Source organism: Zosterops lateralis (assembly GCF_965231275.1).
Source record: "Zosterops lateralis genome assembly, chromosome: 3".
NCBI classification, from domain to species: Eukaryota; Metazoa; Chordata; class Aves; order Passeriformes; family Zosteropidae; genus Zosterops; species Zosterops lateralis.
In genome coordinates, this window is record NC_139764.1 from 68,309,526 (window position 1) to 68,336,915 (window position 27,390).

The following is a 27,390-nucleotide window of genomic DNA, read 5'->3' on the forward strand; positions in this document are numbered from 1 at the left end:
CAGGCGCGGTCCCGCCCCGGCCCGGAAGTGCGGCGGCGGCGGCGGCGAGCGGTGAGTGCCGGGGCAGGGCGGGTGTAGCCGGGCCGGGTGCTCCGGGCCCGCTCCCTGCCCCTGCCCCACGAGGGACCGCGGCCTTCCCTGGAGGGGCGGCCCGAAGGGCTCTCACGGTGCGCGGGGGGCGGCGACCCGCACGGTGCCCTTGGCCGTGCCCCTGTCGAGGCCCGGCCCCGGGGTCACCTCCTGGGGAGCTCCTGAGCCCTTGCACGGGTGGGCAGGAGTGTGTATCCACACTGCCGGCAGCGCGGGGCTTCTGCTGGGGTGCAGCCTCACTGTAGTGGTGGAGGGGCTTTAGGGAGGGCGGGTGGTTTGGATTCTGCAGTCAGAATACTAATGTCACCTCCTGGTTGAACACCTTCATGTGTTCACTTCACATAAAGTCCTTCGTGTGATCAGAACTGACGAAACACCCGCTGCCTTGTCTGGAACACGTGTGGATGTTAGGGGATGCCCGCGGGCAGGGTTGGCAGTACCGTCCAGGAATTCTTGTAATGCGCGATAAGGCAGATTGGGTCACACCTGCGGCTGTGCTTTAAGGTGCTCCAGCAGCAAACATCAGGCTCACATGCTCAGAAATTAAAGCTCCCAGATAAAACAATTTGACTCCACCACCGTGAACTATTTGGTAGATGATTAGGGCTAAAAAATCCCCTGTTCAGCACCTCAGTGGCATTTAGGTATCATCTGCTGTTTCATGGAGCCTTTGTTCAGGTGGTTAAAACTGTTGGAGTAACTAAATACAAATACGCAAATTTATAGGTCTTTAATACGACACTGGTATAAATTAGGATATAACAGGTAGCTAATCTGTTTTATCTTTGGTTTAGCTGAGCTTTGTAAATAGGACATTTTGGGCATATCTCTTCCATAATACTTTGTGGATTCTTCTGAAATTGCTGGATTTTTTTGGTTTTTGTTATTTTGTTATTAATTTTTGCAAATTTACTATCAAAGATGCTTAGCAAGTCGAATTGATCATTAATAGATACTTTAATGAATCCTTCAAAACACTGCTGTTTCTGTGTTTGCATTGCCTACCTTCTTAGGCTGAAGCTTAGTAAAGTTAGAAGTGTTAAAGTGTTTTAAAAAATGAAAGTGTTTAAAAAAAGTGTTAAAAAAGAGAAATTTTCAGAAGGATAGATGGGAGTAAAAGAAGTCATGAAGTCCTGCCACATTGACACCAGTGAAATTTTATAGTTTATTACAGGATTTCCTGGCCTTGTCCCTGAGTAAACTGCACTGATCAAACTGCAGTTGACCTTTTTGTTTCCAATGTGGTAGGTTGGTGCTGGCTGGACATCAGTGCCCACCAGAGCTGCTCCATCACTCCCCTCCTCAGGTGGACAGGGGACAGAGAATATAATAGAGGCTCATGGGTTGAGAGAAGGACAGAGAGAGATTACTCACCAGTTTCCAGCACAGACAAAACGGACTTGAGGAAATTATTGTCAATGAGATCACTGTTGGATAATGAGAAATAAACCCAAATCTTTAAACAGCTCACCCCACCTCTCCCTTCTTTCCAGGCTCAGCTTTAGTCCCAGTTTTCTTTACATCCTCCCTCCAGCAGTGCAGGGGGATGGAGAATGGGGGCTGCAGTCAGTTCATCGCACATTATCTTTGAGTGTCCCTTGACTCCACACACTCTTCTCCTGCTCCCATGTGAGGTCTCTCCTACAGGAGACAGTCCTTCTTCCACAGACTACTTTAGCCTGAGTCCTTCCCATGGGCTGCAGTTCTTCACAAAATGCTCTGTCTTGGACCCCTTGGATCTTGAAGGTGCAGTCCTTCAGGAGCAGCCTGCTCCAGCCTGGGTCCTCCATGGGGTCACAAGTCCTGCCAGCAAAACCCTTTCAGTGTGGGCTTCTCTGTCCATGAGGCCATAGGTCCTGCCAGGAGCCTGCCCCAGCACAGGCTTCCCACAGGCTCCCCGCCTCTTTCAGGCATCCACTTGTTCTGGTGTGGGGTCCTCCAGGGGCTGCAGGTGGATCTGTGCTCCACCATGAACCTCCATGGGCTGCAGGGGCACAGCTGCCTCACCATGGTCTGCACCAGGAGCTGTGGGGGAATATCTGCTCTGGCACCTGGAGCACCTCCTCCCTCTCCTTCTCCACTGACCTTGGTGTCTGCAGGGCCGCTGTTTCCACATAATCTCACTCCTCTCTCCAGCTGCAGTTGTGCACATTTCTTTTCCCCCTTATTAAATCTGTTATCCCAGAGGTGATACCACCATCAGTTGATGGACTCAGCCTTGCCCAGAGGTGGGTCCATCTTGGAGCTGTCTGGTGACAGCTCTGTAGGACGTTGGTGAAGCTTCTGGCAGCTTCTCACAGAAGCCCCCCCTGCAGCTCCCTGGCTACCAAAGCATGGCCATGCAAAGCCAATACTGTACTAAGGAGCTGTGACCAAGGAGTTGTTTCTATCTCATTGTTTTAGTTTGAGAAGCTAGGATAGCAATTTTTTTTAGATAATACAGAGTTCACAGTACATCAGACATAAAAAAATGATAGGCAATATTTCTGATCTAAAAAACTATCTGTAGCCTTTTCATAGGATTTAAAAATACTTTTTGAAGAAGTTCCATGTCAGCAATAGTGTTGATTTTTCAGAAGTTCAGAGGATTCAGAATTGCTTCAGAAACTCTTGAGCTCTGTTACTGCTAATAACAAATGATACTTGGGTCTTATAATGCTAACTGTTAAAATAATTCTTTACTAAAGCTATTCTGTTTTTCTAGGCACCCCCTTTAATATTCATAATTAAAATGGCAAAAACAACTGATCCTTCTGAGAAACTGATCATCCACTCCAAAGCTCATAAAGATACCATTCTAGCTAATTTTGAGGAACAAAGAAAAAATGATTTTCTTTGTGACATTACTCTGATAGTGGAGAATGTGCAATTCAGAGCCCATAAAGCTTTGCTGGCTGCCAGCAGTGAATACTTCTCAATGATGTTTGTAAATGAGGGTGAAATAGGGCAGTCAGTTTACATGTTAGAGGGAATGGTTGCAGACACTTTTGGAGTTCTGCTAGAATTTATCTACACTGGTTGCCTCTGTGCCAGTGAGAAAAGCACAGAGCAAATCCTGGCTACTGCACAGCTGCTGAAAGTGACTGACTTGGTATGGGCCTGTAGAGACTACCTGGAAAGCCGCAGCCCAGGCAGTGCATTTCCAGCTGAAAGTGGAACCTCTGTTGTTGCAAGTGACAGGAAAAATTATGATCCACCAAAGCGAAAACGGGGGCGACCAAGGAAAATCAAGGTTGTCCAAGAAGAAGAAGAAGAATCAGGAGCAAATTCTGCTGAAGATGGGCAGCTGAGAGAGAACAACTCTATGCAAAATGAGCAAAATTATATGAAAAAAGACACTGAAGTAGAAGAAACAGTTGCCAATGAACAGGCTTCAGTGAGGAAAGATGGAGAAGAAACTGAACCTGCCTGTGGCTCAGAGGCTGCTGTTGATTTGTCAGCTGAGAAAGATGAAAACTACGATCCCAAATCTGAAGGAATCCAGAATACTCAGAGCCGTTACAGCAAACGCAGAATAAGGAGATCAATCAAACTAAAAGATTATAAACTTCTTGGGGATGAGGATGAGAAAGGACTGGCAAAGAGAACTGATGGAAAAAGAAAACGCACAGGTTCTGAAGCTCGCTGTAAAGACTGTGGCAAAGTATTTAAGTGTAATCACTTCTTGGCTGTTCACCAGCGAAGCCATACAGGTAGGCCTTTTGGGTTAGGTTTAGTGATGTTGCCATGTAAGGGACTGTTGAAGTGTTGGTTGTTGACTACAGCAGGAATTTCCAAAATAGCATGCTGATCCAAATTAGATTGTGTTCTGTGTTTGCTGTTTTATTCTTGTCAGCAGATCTCAGAACCTTTATGTCTCACCTAGATTTCAGTGTAATTAATAATTTCATTGTTTAAGCACTGAATTATATGACAGTAGCTAAAGAATTATTCTCTTGCTGTGTGAAGCTTGTCTCTTTACCACTAATAAAGACTAATTTTTTTAGTAGCTACAACATTGCAGTGCATCTCACTATCAGCTTAGAATATCTAGTGAGAAATGATGTATCTATCTATGCCTAAAAATGTCATCTTTTGCTTTCAGGGGAGCGCCCTTTTACATGCAGTGAGTGTGGCAAAGGCTTCTCCCAGAAGCATTCTCTTCAAGTCCATGAGCGGATGCACACCGGGGAACGGCCGTACACATGCACCGTTTGCAGTAAGGCTCTCACAACAAAGCATTCTCTTCTGGAGCACATGAGCCTGCATTCAGGTAAATACTTCAAGAAAAGTGTAACTCTCTGCTGCAAGAGTTTGCCTTTCTGGAAAAAAGGTACTTCTGCTCTGTCTTGCGTGTGCTGGTGTCACATTCCACTGAGGGAAAGCACGAGGAGTTCTTTAAAAAATGGATGGTCAGGAACAAAATAATGTCAAATGAGACAAACATTGTATCTGAGAACCATTTATTGGTAATGAAAAAAACAAAAATGAAAAGGAGTTATCCTACTAAAGGGAGCTAGAAAAGACAGAACAAGAGGAAGAAGAATGGGAAAGGAATGGAAGGAGAGAGGGGAGACAGAGAGAAAAAGAGAGCTTTACCACCAATGGTCAGGGAGTGCCTGGATGTCCATAAGGTGGGGGGTGTGCACGCTGCCTGACTGTGCACTGCTCCTGCAATGATGGATGGCCAGATGCCAGGTGAGGGGGAAGGTCCAGAACCCTGGACACAATCATGATGAGGATCACAACAGTGGGCAGGCTTGGAGGTGAGCGGGGTAGGACATGGGGCTTAGGCAGGGACACTGGGACAAAGCAGGCAGGGAGTTGGTCAGGGACACAGGGAGGCAGGACAGATGTGAGGGCGAGCAAGAGCCAGCAAAGGCAGGAGATCCAAAAGGCAGGCTGGGGGCAGGGCAAAAAGCATAAGACTCAAAAAGCCCTGATTCAAAAGCAAGTTTCAAAAAGCCCCTCGAATCACCAAGCCTCAGAAGCAAAAGTGTAGTCTCAAAAAAGCTTCAAGCCAAAAGCCCAACTCAAAAAGCAAGTTCGAAAAGCCCTGGGGCTTGTGACCCATTACTTTTCATGCCCCTGCTCCTCCCAAAGTCTGCCTGCTGACAGGAGACCATTGGCTCTGTCCAATGTCCCAGTGCAGTCCATTGGTAGAGACCTTTTGCCATCTGACTGGAGAGAGTCTCTGGGGTACAGTGTTTCCCTGCTGACTGCCTGTCCCATGTGAGACATGAACTGGTTGCCAGGAGAAGTCTCCCCAGAGACAAGGCTTTCCTCCATCTTCTCCTAGTTGCCTCCTGGACATGGCATGTGTGCAACCCCTCCCCCATGTGCCTCTGACAACCATTGTTGAGGCAAATCAAACAGAATTGCCTCCTCACAGCTGGCTTGTGTATTTTATTTATTTCCTTACACTTGCTTTGGATGTGGCTTACATTTTAATAAGTGATTTTCTCCACAGGGCAGAAGGCTTTTACCTGCGATCAGTGTGGGAAATACTTCAGCCAAAAGAGACAGCTCAAGAGCCACTATCGACTACACACAGGTATAACAAGTTTGGGTTGAGGGCCTGGCTTACAGTCCATGCTGATCTTTCTTCCTAAAGATTGACTTAGGCTAAAGGTTCTTCCTCAGTGATGTATTTAGTCTCTGCTACTTTGATGTGTCCTATCTTGGTATAACAGTGGACAGGGTGAAAAAGACATAAAGGTGTATAGTAAATAGAATGTGTAGAAAAATATTTAATTGAGAAGAGCTCTTACGATGATTAAAAATGATTTACACTGTATTTGACAGTGTACAACTTGATTATTTTAGCCTTGCTGTCCATGCTACATAGAAGCTGGGAATTGTATAAACAATTGTGTCTTCTGCCTGGTGTGCAAATTACGTTGTAGTTGTCCACTACTTTGGACTAGTAAGGGCATGCAAACTTTAGAAAGTGTTCTTCTCACTTCTGGAATGGAATGGAGATACACACAGAGGAAGTGGTAGAGAAAATCAGAATTTACAAAGCTTCAAGAGAAGGTGGTTTTGGGAAGGAGCAGCTCTCAGTCCCCTCTTTTCCTGTGGTAATGCTAAATTGAGAAATAGGGGTGCAACAGTTAAGATAAGGGAGGAGGCAGTGAATCACCTTTTGTTTTATCTCTGTATTATAGCAAAGTGGTTATTTTACAGGGAAGTGCTTTAACAAAGGTCACTGAAGAGATACAGGGGATCACTTATGCACTGACACTTTTTTTGTTATTGCGACAAGGCCGTTCACTGCCGGAATGTAACCTGTGTCGTCGCAAATTCATGGATGCAGCTCAGCTAAAGAAACATCTAAGAACACATACAGGTAATGTTCTACCTTGGGTTTTGAGTTGTTTGTGGTTTGTTTTTTCTTGAAGTTACATGGACAAAACAATGTTAGGCAAATTATACTTGTCTCTTTGGAATGAACTTCTGCTCTACTTGTATGTAATGATGCCTATGTTGCTAATGAAGAGATTTGGCATCAAGAATGTAGGAGCACAAAAAAGCTTGTGTTACAGCAGTGCAGGAGCAGTGCCTATTACAGGAAGAGGGCTTTTTTTCCCCCAGTTTTATAAAAGCTGCTGCAGAAAATGCCAGTTAGCTTTCCTATGATAGAATTGTGGATTGAGAATTCAGTTTGTCAGGAGAGTTGTATCCAGCATGTATTGGGTTTGCAGTGAGCTGAACAGAAAGTGTGTCCTAAAGGATATGGACACCTCTGTCTGTGAGGGATGGGTGCTTATGAAAAGTGCTGTGACCAGAAAAATAATTATTTGCATATATCTTTTTACTATGCTGTAATAAAGCAGATGTTGAGAGATGGGCTAGGAGGGATGATTTAATGCAAGTGCGTCAGAGGGTGTTTTAAGAGATTTAAAGGGCAAGCCAGTAATGAATCACTGGATAACAGAGATAAAAATGTTGATCTATCCTCTCATAATAACAAGTCATAAATTTCATAAAATATTTTCCTTTGAAGAGTAAGTTCATGAGGTGACACGTGAATAATTTTGTCTTTTAAAGTAACTAGAGACAGTGGCAATTGTTTCCTTACAAAATCAAATTATTCTTAAGCATGTTGCTTGCAGTTGTAATACATAACTCTGTCTCAAGCATACTTTATCTCGTTCATTTCCTCCTCTTTTCTGGGTGAAAGTAACACAGCTTTAAATTTTCTGGGATATGCTGAGGTCAAAACTTGTGCTTCTGGAAGTTTTTGGTTATCCCAAATAGTGTTAGCTTGTGATGTTTATGTAATTTTGTATTAAGGAGAACACAGTATAAATACACACGAGAGTTTTGTATCTGAAGGTGATACAGTTCTCTAAATGTAGTGGGAAATGAGAAGAGGAAGCTTACTAGCAAGGTAAGTTGCAAAAATATATGAACTAAGCTGAGTTTTAGCAGAAACTGGCTTGCAATATATTTTGCTTTAGAAGAGACAGGCAAGATACCAGTATTATGTAGAAATAATAATTGATCTGTCCCATCTCAAAAGCAAAGTAGAATTCCAAGGCATTTTGGGGACAGGTGTTAACATAGATACAACCGTTCTCCTTTAGCAGCAGTTTGATAACAGAGTCATAATAATACAGCCTACTTGGGAAGTTACTCCTGTTTTCAGTAGCAAGCTGGGACTGGATGACAAGAGGTCCCTTCTGACAAATGTTTCTTGTTCTCTCATCCTTTATCCATGCCCTCCAAAGCCAAATGAAAGCTGGTAAGCATTGCAGTTCTATGCTGAATGGGAAGCTTCCTTGGAAACTGGCTGCTGCCCAATCCCCGGGTTTGGTGTGCTTTGATGGTGTGAATTACAACAGTGGTGATCTGGATTCTTATGTCTGGTGTCTTAAAGAACCTCAGTGCTACAAGGATTTGTTATGGTGTGAATTAGGATTTGCTTTGGTTGGGTAGTATCTGTTTCTTGTGAACCTTCTTATAGTTTAATTTGGCCTCTCTGCTTCTACGCAGTTAGACATCAGAATTCCAAATGCACTAAAAAACCACCCCAACAAATAAAGAAAAATTCCCAAACAAACTCACATTTTATTTAACTCACAATAATTTAATTTTTTTCTAACTGGTGTTCCCAGAATATCATAGGCCTAGTGTGATAGAGCCTTATAGAAAGCCAGGCAAGTTCTTAAGATAATGGATTCATTTTCCAGCTTTGGAAGTTTAGGCTTACTTATCTGCATGGTGCTGCATGTGAACATGGCATTAATGCCAGGGTTCAGGGACAGCCTTTTTCAAAGCGTTTCTGTTCCATATGGAGCACCCACATCTGTGCCATAGGTACAGCTTTTTGTTGCTTTGGGGGCTTGGATCACCTAATTCTTCATCTTCAAAGGGGAGAAATGCTAGAGGTGTACATTTAAAATGTTATACCCTCATTTTGATTAGTGAGTTCATTCAGTTTTGGATATCTGCTGAACTATGGCAGAAGCGTGAGGAGCCAACAGTGCACACTTGATGCTGTGTATGGTAAAATAGAAAATGTTTTTAATGTATTGATGAAAGTGCTATTTAAAAAGGGAATTTCTTTTTGGTAGGTGAGAAGCCCTTCACTTGTGAGATTTGTGGCAAATCATTTACAGCTAAAAGTTCACTTCAGACTCACATTAGAATTCACAGGTAAAGTATGTCTGATTTTCATTGCATTTTTAAGAACTGTAACTTCTAATTTTATAACTTGTATGTAGTGCTTGTTTAATTTTAGAATGGTCAGGACTTGTTTGCATTTTGAATGATTGTTAAAAACATTTTTGCTTAATCTATGTAAGGAAAATACTGATAGTGGAAAGTACTGAAGTGCTAAATCTCACATGCCAAGATATTTTAAGTCTTTGATGTTTTGTGTCCGTTCACTGACAGTGTATTTACTGCTATATTATTTTTGTGAAAATTGTACCATAAGTTTTGTTTGACAGCAGAATAGTAGCCGTGGTGTATCAAGATTACTGGAGCATTGTCCTGTTTCCCTGTGAGTTATCTTGTCTCTAACAGCATTAGTTGTCTTTTACCCCTGTCATTGCATAAAGACATGTTAGATTTTAAATCACTGGAGAACTGTTGTCTAAGAAAACATTTCTAGTAAAATTCCTTGTCCTTTTGACACAGGCAGCAAGTTAGGATTTGGACGCTCTTTTTTGTTTTTAAGCCCACACTGTTAATGAATGTTCTTAAAATGGTCAGTGCTTAGAATTGTGCAAAGTTGTTGCATTCCTGTCAAGGTCTAGCAGCATGGAGCTTGTACCTCTGGTTTTATGACAGGAAGCCAGTTATCTCTGTAGTTCTAGAGCATATACTAATAGTACAGTTTGTAAAGTCAAATAGAAATCAGGAGGTCAAATAGAGGATGTTTTTAATGACACTATCCTTTAAGTACTTAAAATTTAGAAAAACAGTGTAGTCACTGAAGTTTTTTATTTCAGAAAGCAGCATTGTCAAAGTGAATATTTTAATGAGATCAAACGCTTTCCTTTTGCAGAGGAGAAAAGCCATATTCTTGTGATATATGTGGAAAATCCTTCTCCGATTCCAGTGCTAAGAGAAGACACTGTATCTTACACACAGGCAAAAAGCCTTTTGCCTGCCCAGAATGTAGTTTGCAGTTTGCTCGTCTGGACAACCTGAAGTCTCATTTGAAAATTCACAGCAAGGAAAAGCAGTTTCAGGAAGCCAGTGCCACCTCGAACACCAGTGCTCATCCGGAAGAAGTGAGAAACATTCTCCAGCTGCAGCAGTACCAACTTGCCACCTCGGGAGGGCAGGAAATTCAGCTGCTGGTTACAGATGCAGTACACAACATCAACTTCATGCCCAGCCACAATCAAGGCATCAGTATTGTGACTGCAGAAAGTGCTCCCGGCATGACCACGGAGCACGCTGCAAACCTCGCGCTCCTTGCGCAGCCACCGCAGCAGCTACAAAACCTGTTGCTTTCAGCTCAGCAGGAGCAAGCAGAACAAATCCAAAGTATCAACGTGATTGCAAACCAAATAGAGGCTGCCCAACCTGAACAAATGCATGTCATCACTCTTTCCAAGGAAGCACTAGAACATCTCCATGCTCATCAAGGACAAAATGAACAAATCCACTTGGCGGGACCTTCACATCCAGCTCCGCACGTGCAGCTGGCCCAGGAATCAAGTCAGCAGTCTCACTCTAGCCATGATACAGTTCCTTCCCAGCAAGTCAGTGGAGAACAGAATCAAACTGTACTTGTTTCCGAGTCCCATCAGCAGCCTCTGTCAGCAAATGAGTCATCTCATGAGCATCCTATCCAAGGACCGGCTTTCTGAAATGCTTGTTTGTCAGCAGAGGGCTAGGCCAGAGAATGCTTCTCATCCAGGCAGGGATTACATGTGTCACACTTGGGGTTTTTTTGGGTTTTTTTGCAACATAAGCTATCCAAAGATGAATTTCTTGGTGATTTTGGATGGGTGACTCAGTTTCCTTAGCCATATTTATTTTAGACTATTTTGTTTGTCTGGATTGGTATTTCTTTACTACTTAGTCCATACCTCACAAGCAATTAATGTGCCTCATACACATCTCTGCCCCCTGAGGAGATATTTAGCCCTTATTTGCATTTCCATGTGACTCTCCAGAGAAATTCACCCTGCTGGTAGGAGAACAATGTTTAGGACATCTGCTGATCACAAACTTAACATTATACCTGAGCTACTGACAACCAGTACTTTTTGCAAAGCTAACACCATATGTCTTATGTTTAATGAGCTTTCTCTCTGCAGGTTAATGTGTAATTCTCTATGTAATCATTCCCTGAAGTGCATTATGAGTTACTAACTACCAAATTGATTTGGTTTGGGTTGAAACTGTTACAGCCTGTAACTGGCACTGAATCTTCCCTCCTCAAAATGTGCTGTACACATTTTGCTCCTCAGAAACGTTTAAGCCATTGCACTTGAATAGTGGCAATGAGATGTGATGGTTACACTGGAGAACTGCAGTCCCCCAAATTCTGCTCTGTTAGTTCTACCACTCACTCTCTGTGTGACAGTGGGCAAGGTAGTTGACCTCTGTGCCTTATTTCATCATCTAGAAAGTGGGGATAGTGTTCACACACTCTGCCAAGCACTTTGAAGAGCTTTTGATGTTGAAGGCACTGTCTATTGAAGTGCAAAACTCTCTTCCTGATGGGATTCTGTCTAAGCTTAGGAGCCACTGTATATTTAAAGTGTTATTTTTTGTACTTTTGAGAGAAGAACATAATCTTACTTTAATATGTTAAGACTGGTAATTGTTTATGTGAGGATTCAAACAAGGAAGAGCATCACTTCAGAGCATAGCAGGTTAGATAAATGGGGCACAGCACTTAAAAGTTGTACAACTATTTTTGTTGACTGAATTAGATGTGTACAGATTGTTTTCAATGACTGACTGCTAAGAAAAAGGGTTTGACATTGTAATAAAATGCCTTGCCAAAATACGTGCTTTCTGTTTTCAGGTTTGACTACCGGTAACACCTTTACATGGTTGGACTGGCATATTAAAATCCAGATAAAATGCCCCTGTTACTTAAAAGAACATGCTCAATTGTCACTTTAGCTTTAAAATATCATACTTACTATTTACATTGATGTTTTATGTTATAACAAACAAAAAATTCTAAAAAGCATGATGAATTTAAAAGCAAAATTATCCACATTTTTTATAAAATCCGTTGTTCCAAGTCCAGATTACTTGGCCTGCCCCTGACTGCATACTGCAGAAGTTTGGCTAAGTATCTCCATGTCTTCAAAGTACAGGATCACTTTTATATAAATGGATCATGACAAGGATAAATAGTGGGAATAAATCAATGTTAAAAAAAAAAGCCAAAAAGTAATAAGCCACCCCACAGCAAAGGTATTTAGGTTTTCACATTTCCTCTCAGAATGGAGAAATAAAATTTGCATGGTTTCTGCCACCAGAGTGAACCAGCATATTCTGTAGTTCTGCCTGAGAAGCTTGAAGCCTTGGTGTTGTAACAGCAGATAAATAAATACATTAAAGCCTGTTACAACACTTAAGACAATCTTGCTGATTAATTGTATAAGCTTAGAGTAAATATTCTGGCAGTTTCATCCTAAAACTTCTGCTTTTATCTAAACCATTGTAGAGTGCAGCCAGACTACTGACTGGTCATAAGTTTACAGGAACTTGTACAGAATTCATTGCCATATATTTATGAATCCTGAAATGCTTAAAAACAGGTTACAAGCTAAATTCTGAGGCTACTAGTAAAGGAACTGTTCAGTACTTTTCTTCGTTTTTGAACTTCGTTTTGTTTGTTATGCAGTTATCCTTGCAGGATTCAGTTCTGTGCTGCAGTTAAACACAGGACACTCCACGTAGCGGAATTCTCAGTGCTTTCCCTGTAACCAAAAAACCTGAAGTTTGGTATTTGGAATTCTGTTTTGCTTTTCTGCAGATTACCAGTGAAGAAACAAGCTGCTGTGAATAGCAGGGCAATGACTAATCTTGCACCCCGCATTGCTTAAGCTGTCAGCACATACTGTAGCTTGCACTCAAGAAGCTGGCGTGGCTTCTCATATCACAAATGTTGCTTTTTGGACACCATTTGCTTCCTTTCTAGTGAATGCATTTCTGTTAAAAGATGAAAATGAATCCTTTTTCTGTGTGTGCATTTTTAAGGCTACAGCTGAAGACTAAAATTGCTTTGAATTTGAAAGGAAACCCCTTCAGCTTTGTTTTTCAGTCCAGCTGCCACTAATAAGGATGATGTAGGAAAAAAAATGCATCCTTTAGAAACTATGTTTCAGAACAGCTCTCTAAATATCTTTACTCCTTAGCCAGTAAACACCTTAACTTCTCTTTTTCTCACATAGACTAATCCTAGCAAATCCGTCTCGCTGCTTTCTATGGTAAAATGAGATTAAGGTTTTAGATGTAAATGCAGGGCAGTAAGAGGACTACAGAAAGATCCGGTTTTGTGAGCATTTAACACCATAGTGTGTTTCCTCTGCTCAATCTGTAAGTTACTGAACTCTAATAGGATTTCATTTTTTTCTTTTTTTTTTTTTTTTTTTTTTTTTTTTTTTCAAATGCAAGATTTTGGCTATTTCTGAAGATTTGAGTTGCTTCTCCAGGTGCAAGTTGAAACAAATCCCTGAGAGGTAGAGCAAACGCATTCTGAAGCCTGCATGTGTGTGTAATTGCCTGTTGTGTGTGTAATTTCCTTGCTTGGCCTTCCAGTCCAACATCTTGGGGTTTGATAAATGAATATCAGAGTATTTATTTCATATGGGCTGTAAAAGCAAATTACCCTTCCAACAGGAAAAGAAAGTGCTACTAGGTATTGTACAGCAATTTCCTCTTAGCATCTAAGAGGAAAAGGAGAGAGGACTCTACCTCATTACAAACTTTCCAACTGAATGCCTATTCACGGGTTAAAATTAGGGATATTGAGCCTGGCATTGATCTTGCCAGTTGTTGAGGAAAGAGTTTTGCTTACATTTCTTTGTGGAAGACTCGTTTCAGTGTTGTAGCTGGTTTGTCATCATGATGAAGGTTATGGTTGGTGTTTGCTAATACCTATCTTGGTGTGCTTGGATGTGGGTTTTTTCAGTCTTTTTCCCACTTCACCTTAGCTATGAAAGCTAGTATGGGATTCGTTCCTAATCACCAATCCAGTGCCTGTGTGAGCACAACAGCTGGGTACCTTTCCTGTCTCCCCATGTCTTCAACTCGGCAGCAGGCTGTGTCCCTGCCAGTATCCTGTGTAAGTTTCCTTATCCCAGACAAGCCGACTCTGAGCTGGGAGTGCCTGGGAGGAGGCCGGTTTGCACAGCGGGCGTGCCCCGGGGTGCTGGAGCAGCCAAGGGTCCTTCCTGGGTATCCTTATCTTCACATGGGCAGAAGTCCATCTGTGCAGGCCTTTTTCCCAGTCCTGCACTGTAGATTCTTGCCAGGAGCAGAGAAGGGAGAGGTAATGCCATACTCTCCAGAGCTATGATTTCAGGATCTCTTTTACTTATTCATTAGAGACTAATTAGAGTCTGCTTCTTGCAGAGTTGCAGTCCCGTGAGCTACAACCATTCTCTATGTTCTATCCATTTTCAGATCTTCTGTAAAACATGATGAACAATAAATGGTTTTCCACAACAGAGGGACTACTGATCATATCTGTCCCAAGCAATTCTTCCAAATGGAAAAACCCATCCAGGCATATTCTGAGCATCTCACTGTAGTATGCTTACTGCTCATTTCTGGCTAATATTTTAATCCTACCTAATTGAAAGTATCTTTGGAATAGCAGGAAGCAGACTTTTGCTTTAGTTAGCAAACTTCCTACTTGGTCCTGCAAATTTTTCTGACATGAGGAAGAACTTTCCTATGTGAATGACTGAGTGTACTGCGACATATTGCCCAGAGAAGTTGTGGAGTCTCCCTCCCTGGAGATATTCAAGAACTGTCTGGACACAATCCTGTGCTGTGTGCTCTGGGATGACCGTACTTGAGCAGGGAGGTTGGAGCAGATGACCCACTGTGGTCCCTTCCAACCTGACCCATACTGTGATTCTGTGATTTTACTTGCCCTTCACCAAGATCTCTCAGTGACCCCTAGCAGCTCTCCTTTAGTACCATAATGTGGGGGTCTCTCTCAAATAAATATGTGTGTGTGTATGTATAGGGGTTTTTTTAAAATTAATTTTGTCTGCTTTCTCTTCTGTTTCTCAGTCCTTTTCAGAGGCTATTTTGGACTGAAAGGAACTGAAACAGCTGCAGCTGCATCAGGTGGAGAAGTTTGGACCAAGAAAACCCTTTAAGAATCACACAGAAGCAAAACTCTTGGGTCTTGTGCCAGGGGATATGTGCACTCTTCAAAGGACTTAAAGTTTCCAAGAGCATTGCTGCACAACCTTTGAAAGGCTTTCAGGATCATTGTTTAAAGGCGCTGCACAACCTCGTGTGCTTTCCATGTTTTCCTTTGTGGTAATTGTTTTCCTCTCCAAACTGAATGCAGCACAGCACATCTGCCACAGCTGGCAAGGAGAAAATTCACATCTAATTATTGCCACCCACTGAACATTTATCTGAGTACTACAAACAGGCCTGCAGAACAATATCATGTTGTCATGAACAGGTCATAAATAGAGTCTAAAATTAATATTAGTCACCCAGTTCAGGATTTTAATATATGTCATTTTCATAATTGGCAACTTGTTGAATAGAATTTAATGTACCTGAATTACCAAATGATGAGAAAAGAAGTGGAGAAATAAAAACCGGAGTAGATTGAGACAAGTAATTGGTGGTTCTTGGCATGCTCTTTTTATGAAGAAACATCCAACACAGTTTTTCAGAAAATGGTCCTGTGATGCTCGTTAGGCTAATCATTGCCTTTCTTTTTGACTTTGACTGTCAGTTGACTATTACCAGTATGTTTATGGTTAATTCCCCTTGCCCACAATGACAGTAATAATGCCTAAAAATTATCAGTTAATTTTTTTTTCCAAAGAATAAGTATTAATGGGAGCCAGTCCTATGTATGTGCAGAATTAAATTTCAAGAACAGAATTTCTTGTGTTTAATTTAAGCACATTTATGAAATGCGGCCATGAATCTCAGAATTTTTAAAAAATAATATGTAGTGGATTGCTCTGGGTTTAATCCTTAAATGTTGTGGTGGAAAAAGGAGAAAAGAGAAGTTTCAAAAAGCCCAATGAACTTCGGTTTTATTAATATGTATCAAGATAAAAATATGATGGATGTAGGGAAAAATAGCCAAGACAATATTTTCTGAAGCTGATTTTATATCTGACTCTGGGTAGGCTGCTTCTGCTCTGGACTTTACATAAGGCTGCTATAGACTTTTTTGGCTATAGCAAAAGCCATATGGTATGGCTACCAAAATTAGATTCTGCTTTGCTTATAGCCTACAGAGGCTCCAGCAGCCTTGCTGCTGAATTTTGAGAGGAGGAAGCAAAGGGCTTTCCTTTGCACCACAACCCATAAAACATCCCTGCATTTGCATGTGCTGCTTGCAGTTACCTACTGTCACACCTCAGCTCATCTGCTGCCACCCAGGATCTGGCTGTGAATTAAAACTGCCTTGTCTTACCATTTTAACGTGTCCTTGTCCAAACTGTTCTGTCTGCCTCGCTTTTCTGCATTTTTCAGCAGGAGAACATCATCACATGAAATGATAACACCTTGTGCATGGATCTTTCAGGTAAGGGAGCAGCTGTGGTAGCTAAACATTGAGAATCTGATCTTCTTCACAGTCTCTGATACTTGGAGGATGGAGCTCTTCAAATCCAGCACTGCTCTAAATCCCAACAAAACCCTTAAAAAAGCATTGCCCTAATGAATCACTGTAGGAAACTACCACTGAGCCAGACTAGAGAGACTTCAGGGCTACCTAGAGGAGGCCCATCTGCAACCTGTGATTTCCTTCTCAGTCTGGGTTTTTTATAGACTCTGTAATTTAGCTAAGAGGCTTTTCGGTTCTGACTCTGTGGTCAGGTAAAAGTGTATCACTTTATAAAGCCAGTAGGATATACAGTTGGGGGGAAAGTGCACATTGTTGTTAAGATGAGAAATCAGTTGGTTTGGGTTTTTTAAATTTAATTTAATAGGTTTGTTCTGCATGAAAATCATAACTGTCTCATCTGCAATAGCACTTTCACACATGAAAGTTCATGGTGCTCAGAGATGAAAAGTGACCTGACCCCGCTGTGCTGACAGAAGCCCGAGCTGAACCTACAGCTGTCCCACAAAGCAGCTTTTGCATGTGCTGCATGAGCCAAAAGAGAGCGGAGCTGCCGCGGTGGCACAAAGCTTTGCTGTGGGAGCCGCGACCCCTCTGGAACTGCTCTGTCCACGCGCTGCCAGCAGGAATGATGTCTCAGCAGTGCCCAGCAAATACAGCTGCGGGTAGGAGTTTCTGCATCAAAAGGAGGCACACGCTCTACACAGGGTGTAATTAAGCTATAAATCTCATTGCCACAGAAATTTGTGGATGCCAGACTTTCACATATGCCTGAAAAGCAAAGAAATTCAAATGGAAAAGAGCTGCCAGGCAGAATTAAACACAGAGGTACCAGGAAATCCTTGAGCAGAGGCTCACTGGAGGCTGGGAGTGGAATGGGGAAGCAGTTCTCTCATGTTTGCTTTTACTTACAGTTTTTGCTGGATATTTGCTATTAGCAGAAGGCTCTTCATCCTTTAAGGATTACTGACGGCATCCATCAAGAGCTGGCTTCAGTCCTCTGTTATGCCACATGCTTTCTGTGTAACCTGGTTTTCCTTCCTTCAGGGGAAAACAGAAATTGGAGCATTTTCTAACCTCCCAAAGGGGTGAAAATTGCTTACATTAGGCTTGGGAAGTGCTTAGAAATGCAGGGTAGGGTGTGGGCTGGTGTCTGGTGTTGCCGCAGAGCCTGGCCCAGTTGACAGATTCAAACTCATGGCCAGACTGCCACGGGCCATGGTAGGTGCCTGTGGCAGTCATGGTGGTGGGGCTGCTCCGGCCCCTGGTTTTCCATGTGGCCAAGTTTATAGCAGAGGTAACCCCTGGGCTTCAGCCCCAGCACCAGTTTGGAGGCCTCAGGGAGTAGTGCAGGCTTGAAGCAAATGGATCTGTAGAGGACTAATGATAACCAGACAATGTCTAAACAATGTGACAAAGCCAGACTTACATAAAAATCAATCAGTTTTTCTTAGTGTCTCATTGAACTGAACAGGAATTTCACTCTTATCAATTCTCCTTTCTTAGACAAGTTAGTGGCCTTAACTTCCCATAAAATCACAGCTGCATTTTCATCCTTCTTTTTTCTAACCCTACTCTCTCCGACAGATGTCCTTCTTTGGGGCACTGCTTCCATGTCTCAGCTCTGCCACTGCCATAGCTCTCCCAGCAGGAGATGCTGGACCTTCTAAGAGCAACAGCAATTAAACACACTCCATGAAATGATTCATAGAGAGACTGTCTCCTGGAATGGAAGACAAAGGTCTCCTGTCCAATGGTCTATCCAAATTTCAGTACTGAAACAGAGATGGAAGTGGTTGTTCCCCCAGGCTGATGGGCAACCCACATCTCTGACCTCAGTGAGCTGCTCACTGACAATGCTGCAACAAATGCCTGTGATAACCATGGTCTCTGATGATTGCTTTTAGCTACCCTGCAGATACCATAACTGGAAAGGAAGATGAAGGAGAGTCAGTTTATGGTCCTACTTTTGAAGATATGTCTCCTCAGCTATCTGACTGTGCAAATGCTGAACTTCCACAAAAATCAAATTGTTGATCTGATTCACACAATAACCTGAGAACTGCTTTTCATCTCCCTAAAGCAAAAAGGTTTGGTTTTCAGTCAGAATTATAATCTGTTTGTATTAGCAAGAGCAGACTGCTTTATTGAGAACACTTTTTGATCTGTAACCTTGTCTCAGTCCTCTTATGTCCCCTGCCTGAGGCTCAGCTCCACCAGCCGCCCCTTGCGCTAAATGAGAGCTGATGGTCACGCACTGCCTACTTCAAATACTCACCTTTGTGGACAGGACCCTAGAAATGCAGAAGTGGATTAGCTACAGATCGACAGGCACACCTACCACCTTAAATGTGTTTAAAACAATAGAAGTAAGTCAGCTTTAACTCTAGATTTCCTGGACCTCAGGCAGCTTCTCAGGTTTGGGAAGTGTTAGGCATTGCTGCCAGCAGCCTCAACTTTGCGGGTGGAAGGGGAGTTCTAAATCTCATAAAATCCTGAAAGTCAAGAAATTACAAACATGACCTAAGTTTAACAGAAAATGTTCCCTCATACTGGCATAAAGTAATAAAATGTAAATAAAAAAGAACATTCTAACTTTTAATATTAAAGAAAAACAACCCATATAATTGACATAGGCATTTGGGATTTTCTGTTTAGATTGAATACTACCCATTAAGACACTTTATGACAGTTACGGCACTTTTGAAAATTATTTATGTTCCCTTATATAAAAGCTTTCCTACTGGCAATGGTGCAAACCATTTGAGTAGGCTGGGCAGCAGCCAAGACTGAGATCAGAAATGCTAAGTGCAGCTGTAAAGTTTGTTTCCCAAGATGCTGAAGAGTCTGCCTGTGAGGAGAATCTGCTCTCACCTCAAGGTCCCAGGTTGGATGGAGCAAAATGTAGTAGCACTGGCAAGCAGGAAAGCTGCTGGAGGTGGAAGCCTGGTGTGTGGGATTTGAGGCACTAAATGCTATGAGCTTCCTGGAGTCGAAAGAAAAAGGCAAAAGTCACTTCTTTGATGCTGGAGCTCCTGGAACAGCAGCAAGCTCAAGGCGCACGTATCTCCCAGAGAACATAAGCTGGTATTGGAAACAAGACTGGCTGTTAAATTGTTTCCAAGGTGGGCATCACCAAGGACTTAAAATTTTGTGAATCCTCTTTTCCAGCAATGTTATCCAATTGTGCTAGAGTTCATCTTGCACTTTTTGCACCTTTTGTTTGAAATTGTCAATTTTTTATGACCTATAGATTTACTTGATTTACACATCAGGTAGAAACAAGTTTGCATGTACCCAGGCACCTCTGCACACAGGGGAGCTGTGGCAGTTTGCATGCACTGTTTGACTCCAGCTCCATCATCCTCCTCCAGGCAGAGCTTGTGCTTTCCCTATGCTACTCAGGAAAGAAGCTGCCATGTCATGTGGGAAGGGGGACAATATACCAAAAACTGCTTCAGTAATTTCAAGATGGATTTAATTTGGAATCAGTCCACCTTGTATGTGTTCCTGCAAGAGTTTTGTTACCCATAATGCACATACATGTGTTGATGCATTAAAGGAGGAGATTACTACTTCTTGCTCTCTTCCTCTTTAATTAAGAGTTGCTTTCCACCCTTGAGAAAGCTGTTCCCTTGGGTATGCCTTTCTATTTTAAGGCTTAGATTGCTTTCCCGATACTTCCTGCAAAACTATTTTACCCTAAGAGCAGAGGACAAATAACTTTGATATCTGAAAAGGGTGAGAGATGCCTCTGTCAGCCAGTAATGTTCTGGGAGACTCTGTGCTTGGCATGTGTCTGGGCACTGCAACCAGCACTTGCTGGAATTAATGGGACACAACCTCATTTGCCTGTAATGAGATGAGAGGACTGAGGCAATTACACAGAATCGCTTGTACTGGAGCATCATGTCAAAGGACAAAGCATCCCACTCCAAAATTAGTCTGCTAAAGTAATTTTGCAAGCCACAAGGCAGCAGTTAGGGAGGAACTGATCAGTTAAAATTTAACTACCATTTTTATTAATCAGTTTCTGAGAAAGGCTCTCAAACAAGGTAACAAGAATGAAAGAAAATCAGAGAAAAATAACATTTAAACATTTCTTCACTTTCTTTAAAGCTTATTGAGAGCTTGATGGGGCTCTTGACTGCTCAATGCGAGCAGGTCAGATGGTGGTGGAGGATGACAGGATCAGTGGACCCTCTGCTCCCCACCCCAAAGCCAGACTCCTCTCTATAGAAAAGCAGTCAAGTGCTTGCCATAATCTCCCAAACCCAAGCACGCCTAATGCTTTCTTCTCCCCAGTCATCACTCTTGAGAGTCATTTCTTCTCTCTCTCACAAGTTCTTTCCCGGCCAGTGTGGAGGATCCTCTTCACCTCCTCACAGCTCTCATCACCTGCCTCCTCTCCTCACCCTTAAAAAATCTACTCTGGGAGCACCCTGGCTTCCTTAACTCAGTATCTGCTCTCCATTTATTCAGCTCTGTCATTTTATTTAGATAAAGAAGTATCCTTGCACCCTCCTGTGCAAGCTGCCAAGGGCTGGGAGCAGCTGGGTACCCCACCTCAGCTGGCTGTGTCCCACCCTGACAGCCCTGACTGTGCTCACGGGGGTCTTGTCTTCTGCCACCAGCAGTGGCATGAGGGGAGGCAGAGCAGAGCCTGTGCTTGGAGCATCCTCTCTGCCTCCTACCTTCCTCATCCATACATTGAGAATAATCACAAGCAGCCATAACAAATTGCCACGATAAGTATCTTGAGCTACTCTGGCAGGAGTCATTACAGACCAACAACAGGGATCCAGAGTGCTTTTTTATGGGTACATTTTCATTAGCTTTTTACTGGATAAAAGATGGACTTAAACCAGACTTTGTTGGCATAAGACTCAGTGAAACCATTGAGGGAAAAGAAAAACGTGAGTGCGAGAGAAAGAAAGGGAGCGTGAGGGAGCTGGTAAAAGGGACTTGTATGAAAGGGACTTGTATGGTGAATAGCAGCAAAGGCAGTACCACAACTGCAGCCCTTCATCCCTCAACTCTTTCCCTGGATGAAAGCTTCTCCATCCATCACAAAGGAAGAGGAATCTTTGGGACGGCCAACAACAGTCACCATAGGAACACCTTGCAGTTCCACATCACCTTTGAGCCAGCTCCCCACATGGACAATTAACATGTTACTCAAGCTAGAAAACCCTATGGCAAAACTAAGGAAGCTGCCAGGGCATCTCCAGGACCAAAGGTTACAAACTCATGGCTGCAGAGCTCAGTGTCAGCCGAAAGTGGGCCCAGACAGACAGGGAGGCATTTCACAAAACCTCCAGGGTCTGCTCTGCTCTCACAAGCTGAAGGATGTCATTTTAGCAAATGCATACTAGAAGTTTGTTCTCAGTAGGTTAACATATAGGACTAGCCTGTTAAAATTTTTAGATTTTCAGGAATGTAATAAACAAGAATATTGCTTTGAACAGTTTCTTTGATGGAAGACAATAAAATATTTAAGTATTATCAAGGAGAGAAAAATTCACAGTGTAGTTTCCATGTTACCACACCACACAGAAAGACAGCATCTTTAACAGTAGCAAAAAAGCATAACTTTCAAACCTACAGAGAACAAACCAAAAGCTGGATATATTCATAAGCAGCAATATCCACTTCAAGTTGCTGCCTGGCCACCAGCTCTGTACAATCTGAATGGTGTAGGATCCATGATCTTATAGCCAGGCCCTCCTAAATCTGAGTGGGTGTTTAATCCTGAGGAAGCAAAAAGAAGCCACAGGGTACAACAAGGACAACCAGGTAGTTTCTGGGCTCTGCTCTGTTCAGATTTTCTGATGTCCCTGCTTGGACAAGGAATGCCTGCAGCATCCTCTTTGCTTAGTACCACCCTGCTGGTTGGGGTGGGGTGGGATGGGATACGGTACAAAGCTTTTTGGAGCTCTGCTGGCATCCATCGCCATGCTGGTGCCTGCAGGAGGCACCGCTTGCCCTCCCACAGCGTGGGAGAAGGACAGGCTGAAAATCACAGAGATTGCAAAAAGTTGGACTGTTTTCAGCATTCAGATTAGTGCTGTGAAGGAAGGAAATGAAGGGTATTTCACAGGGAGTCCCTTCCAATACTGTCATGTCTCACAGTGTCTCCTGACTTCATCCCATTTGTAGCTGGGGCACATGGAACAACACGTGCTTCTTTAAATGAATGTAGCTGCATAAAGCCATAGTATTTTCACCTCTCCTAAAATGCCAACTGGAGGCTACTTAATCAAGAACTGACAGTATTCATTATGAAGAACTTTCTAAAGAGCATAGTGGGTGTAGCCTGTCAGTAGGAAACAAGTGTCTGAGTTTGAAATGGCCCCACACAAAACAGAGGCTGCAAAGCTTGGCTTTGGATAGAGATGGATCCCATGTGCACTTTTTCCTTCCTGTAGGCAAGTGATCAAGGACATGGAGATCCTTCCAAATGCTGGAGGCTGTACCTACATATAACAAAAGGCCTACAGTAACCTGCAAGATAATTACCTTGGGACTTTCAATTCATGATTCCCAGATGATTTTCCTGCCTGCTGTAAGGTAGAGCACTATTTCCCAGTCAGCTTTTTACAGACTATGATGACTTTCAGTTACGGCAAAAATGAAAGCATGTCATCTTGCACATGTGAATAGCTTGGGAACATTTTTTATTGGCTCAAAAAGAAATGTTCACAAGGTGTTTAAAGTACCTTTACTAGAGAAGAGAAAAAGACCTGTGAACGTATCTTGGTGCACCTATAATTTATGGGAAATAGTGTTAATATAATTATATAATTACAAGCACTGATATGGTAAAATGACATATCAGACAAAAAAAAAAAATGTTTGTAGGACTGTGGCCTCAATGAAGGCCAAACACTTGATCCTGTGCTGACTACTATAAACTAAAAGTAATGTCCTTGAAATCAGGTTGGGCTGCCTGAGGCTAAAACCAGAAAATGCGAGAGCAGGCAGAAGATTAAAGTAATTACTTATAGCAGATGGTCTCAATTAAAAAAAAAAAAAAAAGTTAGTACTTCCACTGAAACAGAGAGAAACATTGTTTATAAAGTTATTGCAATACAGCTAAGGTTATGTGTGGATGTAAATATATAATCCAAAATGACTACCAGTGTCAGTGATTTCTTACATGCAAGATCTCCCTGACACACAGTGCAGAGCTGGGGCATAGATGGCTCCTTCTCTTAAAAGAAGAGAAGGTATGTGTAGGACCAAAATGCAGGTTGGAAAGAGAGGCCATAACCAAGTGCACTGGAGGTGCAAAGAAAAGAGCTCTCATTTGTGGAGCTTGGATGCAGACAGAAGGCTAAACCAGCCCTGCTGGACACCATCAGAGTACAGCTCTGCCACCCCTATTCCCAGCTCTGCCAAGAGTGCTGTGCTGAGTGACCTTTGCTCCTGGACTCACCATATGAGCCACTAAACCTCACAAAACAGCGCCGGGGTAAGATGGGGAAGGCTGATTTAGGGAAATATTTGGAGAGACCTGATTTTGTCCAAGATTAAGTCCATGGATTTCATTAAAAGTAATGATCTTAAGTTTATTTGCTAAATGGGAATAAATTTAACAATTCAGCAAATATTTAACTGAATGCCTGAAGAGAGCATAGACCCAGACTAATCTCCAGAGGCTCTGAGTATGAAGATTGTGTTAAATTTAGCTAGGGAATTTAGGTTTTTCTTTACTTATGCTACAAAACAAAAAGATTATTTAACCTCAAATACCTTTGTATATCTGCAGCTAGCTAAGAAGCCTGTAACACATTCCATCCTTCCATTTCCTAAAACATTCTGCAATCTATACACAAACTACTATATAGGAATTAAATCTCTGTAGGAACATTCCAAATCAATCTGCCTAGAGAGTAATTGTTTTCGCTTCATACTTCTGGGTCAAAGATTAAAATAGACTGTGATATTTTCTTCATAAAACCCCACATTTCCTGACAAATTACTTTTTGTAAGTAACAGAGACTACTGCTATGAAAAGATATGGTTTTGCATACTCAGTATTGACAGAGGTTAGTGGCTCTTATTTCTTGCAAGGATTTTAAATTATATTCAGATGTTTAAAATCAGGAAAGCAATTTTAGTTCTGAAGGCTATCAGAGGAAAGTATTAGGAGGCCAGTTAATTGATTTTTTTATTTGCCATTGGTTCGGTCACCCATGGCAGGTCTACTCTGTGGCAACCACCCCAGTGTCCCCAGTGTTCCACAAGGGATCAAAGCAGAACACAGCACGTGATTGAGTCCAAGTGACCCGATCTGAGCAGATGTCAGAGCCCAGAAACTCATGCTCTGGCAGTGGGCAATATTCAGGCACTCTGAGGGCAGGCAAATGCCTCATCACATCAAGTATCAGGAAGCTGATCCTGTGCCAAAAGTCATTGACCTGGTGACAAGGATGGTGGTTGGACGTACAGCTGGATGTCATACACTCAGGATCTAGGAGAACAGTGCATGGGAACTGGGCAGGGGACAACTGGCTGAAGTTACACCACATGAAAAAAGTTATAACGAGAAGAGAAAAGTACAACCAGGAAATATTTTGAATTTCAGGCATAACAATTCTTCAGGGAAGCCATAATTACTGTATTTGCATTGGTCATGGCAGGACACTCTGCCAGAAAAAAACATGGTAAAATCTTTCATCCAGTATTAAGAGGTCACCTAAAGAAACAACAGTGCATCTTTCAAGCCTGGTTCCCCAGTGCCTGCAAGTTGGAGTCCAAGGCTATGAATAATGAAACAGAAATCGAATATTCATCTTAATCCAAAATTATGTTTCATGACATATTTTCTGCTACAACTTACATCTCTGACCAAGTCACTAGGAATACAGTGCTGCCTCTCAGAGTGCCATACCAGAGACATAGCATGCACAAGTACCCAGAGGACATGCAAGTCCAGAGGAAAGCCGTAGGATCTCCACAAAGTCAGGAAATTCAGGAGCACTCAGCAAATAGGGAGGTGAAGACTTTTCATTGTCAGCTGCTGGGTTTGGAGAAGTTCCCTTCCCAGCAACCATATTAAAAAAAAAAAAAAAAAAAAAAAGCTGCCTTCTATAAAGAACAGCTGGCAGCAACATGCATTCTGAGAAAACTATTATCTTACCACATTACACAGTGTTTTATTGATGTAATGTGTCACTGCTGTAAGAAAAACTTCTGTCTTTCAAGTTTAGCTTTATTGGGGTTTTATGCTGAGCTTCTCACTCCAGCCAAACACACTCTTAGATACTGCTTTAAATGAAAAGTGATGAAAGATGCCCTCAGACTACACACCAATTTTCTTTGCACAGGCATATGTGTTAAAAGGACAAGGACATTGTGTTAGTACAGCACAGACAGTAGGCTCCAATCATTCCCCACTACTTATTCAAGCACTGATGAGACAAAAGCTGGAGGCCAAAGTCATTATCTACAAGGTAGTTTACCTAATGTGAGGTCAGAGGGTTTCTGAATCTGATCCAGGAGGGCTGCTAAAGCCAGCAGAGATTGTTAGCATGGCTCCTCTGCTGTGTAGGTACTCCACATCTGGGGGATCCCCAGGGATCTGGGGAAGCCCTGGGATCTCTGAAGTTTATGGCCATTCTCATTGTATCAGACAGACCTCTGACAGCATATTTCACCTTTCTACACACCAGCCTCACCTTCCTTTTTAGTCTGTCATGGTCCCAGCTCTCTGTTATTGTCCTTCACATACTTTATTGCTTAGGATACCCTTCACTAATTCACTGTTGACCCCCAGCTGTAAATCAGACAAAAAATTCTTGCCACAATTCCAGGGACGAAAAAAAGTTACTCAGAGGGACTGGTTTTGAAAGAGCTTTACTGATAATATCAACTATGCAGCACACCAAATGGATCAGAATGATGTAATTCAATTATTCCACAAAGAAAATGGGTAAGTGGAATGATTTTACAAAATTTATAGAAAAAATCTTGATACTGTAATTCTGATGAGCTTTAGGATATTAAGAGGCAGTAATGGGTGGCCATATCAACAGAGTTCAATTGTGCCTGTACTTCAGTTGCTGAGGGAAGAAGCACTGGTCCAGGCCATCAGGGCACAGCAAGAGCAGGTGCCAGGTTGAGTGGGACCCAAGGCCAGGCACAGGAAGCCCACAGGTGTTACACTTCAGGCAGGGGCCAGAGGCAAGACCCTCAGAACAAAACCGTCTACTGAGAAAAAGTTGTGCAGACCCTCCTGAAGTTCCTCCACTTGAAAAACTCCCAGGTTGACCAAGGCATTTTTATCAGCCAGCCTTAAGGACACAGCTAAACTCCCAGGGAATATGCTCCTGCTATGACTCAGGCCAAAGCCCACCACTGTATTACACTATCACCAACTAAAAAATGCACATTAAAAATACAGTAAATGAATGTACTGTAACAAGAACTCCATCTAAACATTAGCCTTTGGTCACCTATATCAGCCTGACCTCATTCTTTGTTCAGCTACAGCTACACAGGTGAAAGGTTTATTCCTTCCACTCTGTCTTACGTCTCTACCTGTTGCCTTCCATTCTTCTTCTGAAGACATGTCTCTGGCTTGCTTCAGGCTAAAAGTATCAGCCTGTATCTCTATCTCTAAAAGAGTTAAGAAAATATTTTTAACATTATTTTATTTTCACTAACCACTCTCTCTATTATTTGTTCCTTATGCTAAAAGCAGCCTTCCCACCTCACTTGGTGGGGCTGAGTGAGTGCCTGTGACACAGAATTCATTTGTACCAAACACAACTCCACCTTGCCTGCCTCAGGCAAGCAGATTGTACAGTTCAGGTGCCAATGTCCTCATCCAGAATTCCAGCTGGGGACAGACACAGAGCCACCTTAAATGCACCCCCTGATGTCATACAGCATGGCATGCACCACCTTGGATGTGCCCTGGGGCCATATTCAGCCCTGGCTGGACACACCCCTACAGTGGGATTTACTGCCATACCTGCCTCACCATGCAAGGACAAAGGTTACAAAGCTCCAGGCACAGGAGTCAACGTGTTATTTCTGAACAA

The 27,390-nt window shown here is 42.5% G+C and overlaps 1 protein-coding gene and 1 long non-coding RNA gene across 3 annotated transcripts; one reads left to right on the plus strand and one right to left on the minus strand.

Moving 5' to 3' along the window:
* Window positions 1-16: 16 nt before the first annotated feature.
* Window positions 17-14,729, plus strand: ZBTB24 (zinc finger and BTB domain containing 24). Of its 2 annotated transcripts, XM_083856319.1 has the most exons (8): window positions 30-51; window positions 1,265-1,334; window positions 2,795-3,782; window positions 4,175-4,342; window positions 5,540-5,623; window positions 6,335-6,418; window positions 8,649-8,730; window positions 9,587-14,728. In XM_083856319.1, exons 3-8 carry the CDS (start codon window positions 2,822-2,824, stop codon window positions 10,398-10,400), a joined length of 2,193 nt encoding a protein of 730 aa, XP_083712445.1. In that variant the 5' UTR covers window positions 30-51; window positions 1,265-1,334; window positions 2,795-2,821; the 3' UTR covers window positions 10,401-14,728. The 2 variants fall into 2 exon arrangements, with proteins under 2 accessions (XP_083712446.1, XP_083712445.1); XM_083856320.1 differs by lacking the exon at window positions 1,265-1,334 and having other exon boundaries at window positions 17-51; window positions 9,587-14,729.
* Window positions 14,730-14,810: 81 nt separating this feature from the next.
* Window positions 14,811-19,319, minus strand: LOC310906804. The gene is made up of 3 exons (XR_014589482.1): window positions 19,214-19,319; window positions 17,252-17,380; window positions 14,811-17,110 (listed from the first exon to the last, which is right to left on the minus strand). It is a non-coding gene; the product is annotated as an uncharacterized lncRNA (long non-coding RNA).
* Window positions 19,320-27,390: the final 8,071 nt, after the last annotated feature.

Bases quoted from the DNA above. Each gene is read 5' to 3' on its own strand.
- ZBTB24 (XM_083856320.1), top strand. From the start codon at position 2,822: ATGGCAAAAACAACTGATCCTTCTGAGAAACTGATCATCCACTCCAAA. The intron at 5,624-6,334 runs GTATAACAAGTT...TATTGCGACAAG, and splicing joins CCACTATCGACTACACACAG to GCCGTTCACTGCCGGAATGT. The intron at 6,419-8,648 runs GTAATGTTCTAC...TCTTTTTGGTAG, and splicing joins ACATCTAAGAACACATACAG to GTGAGAAGCCCTTCACTTGT.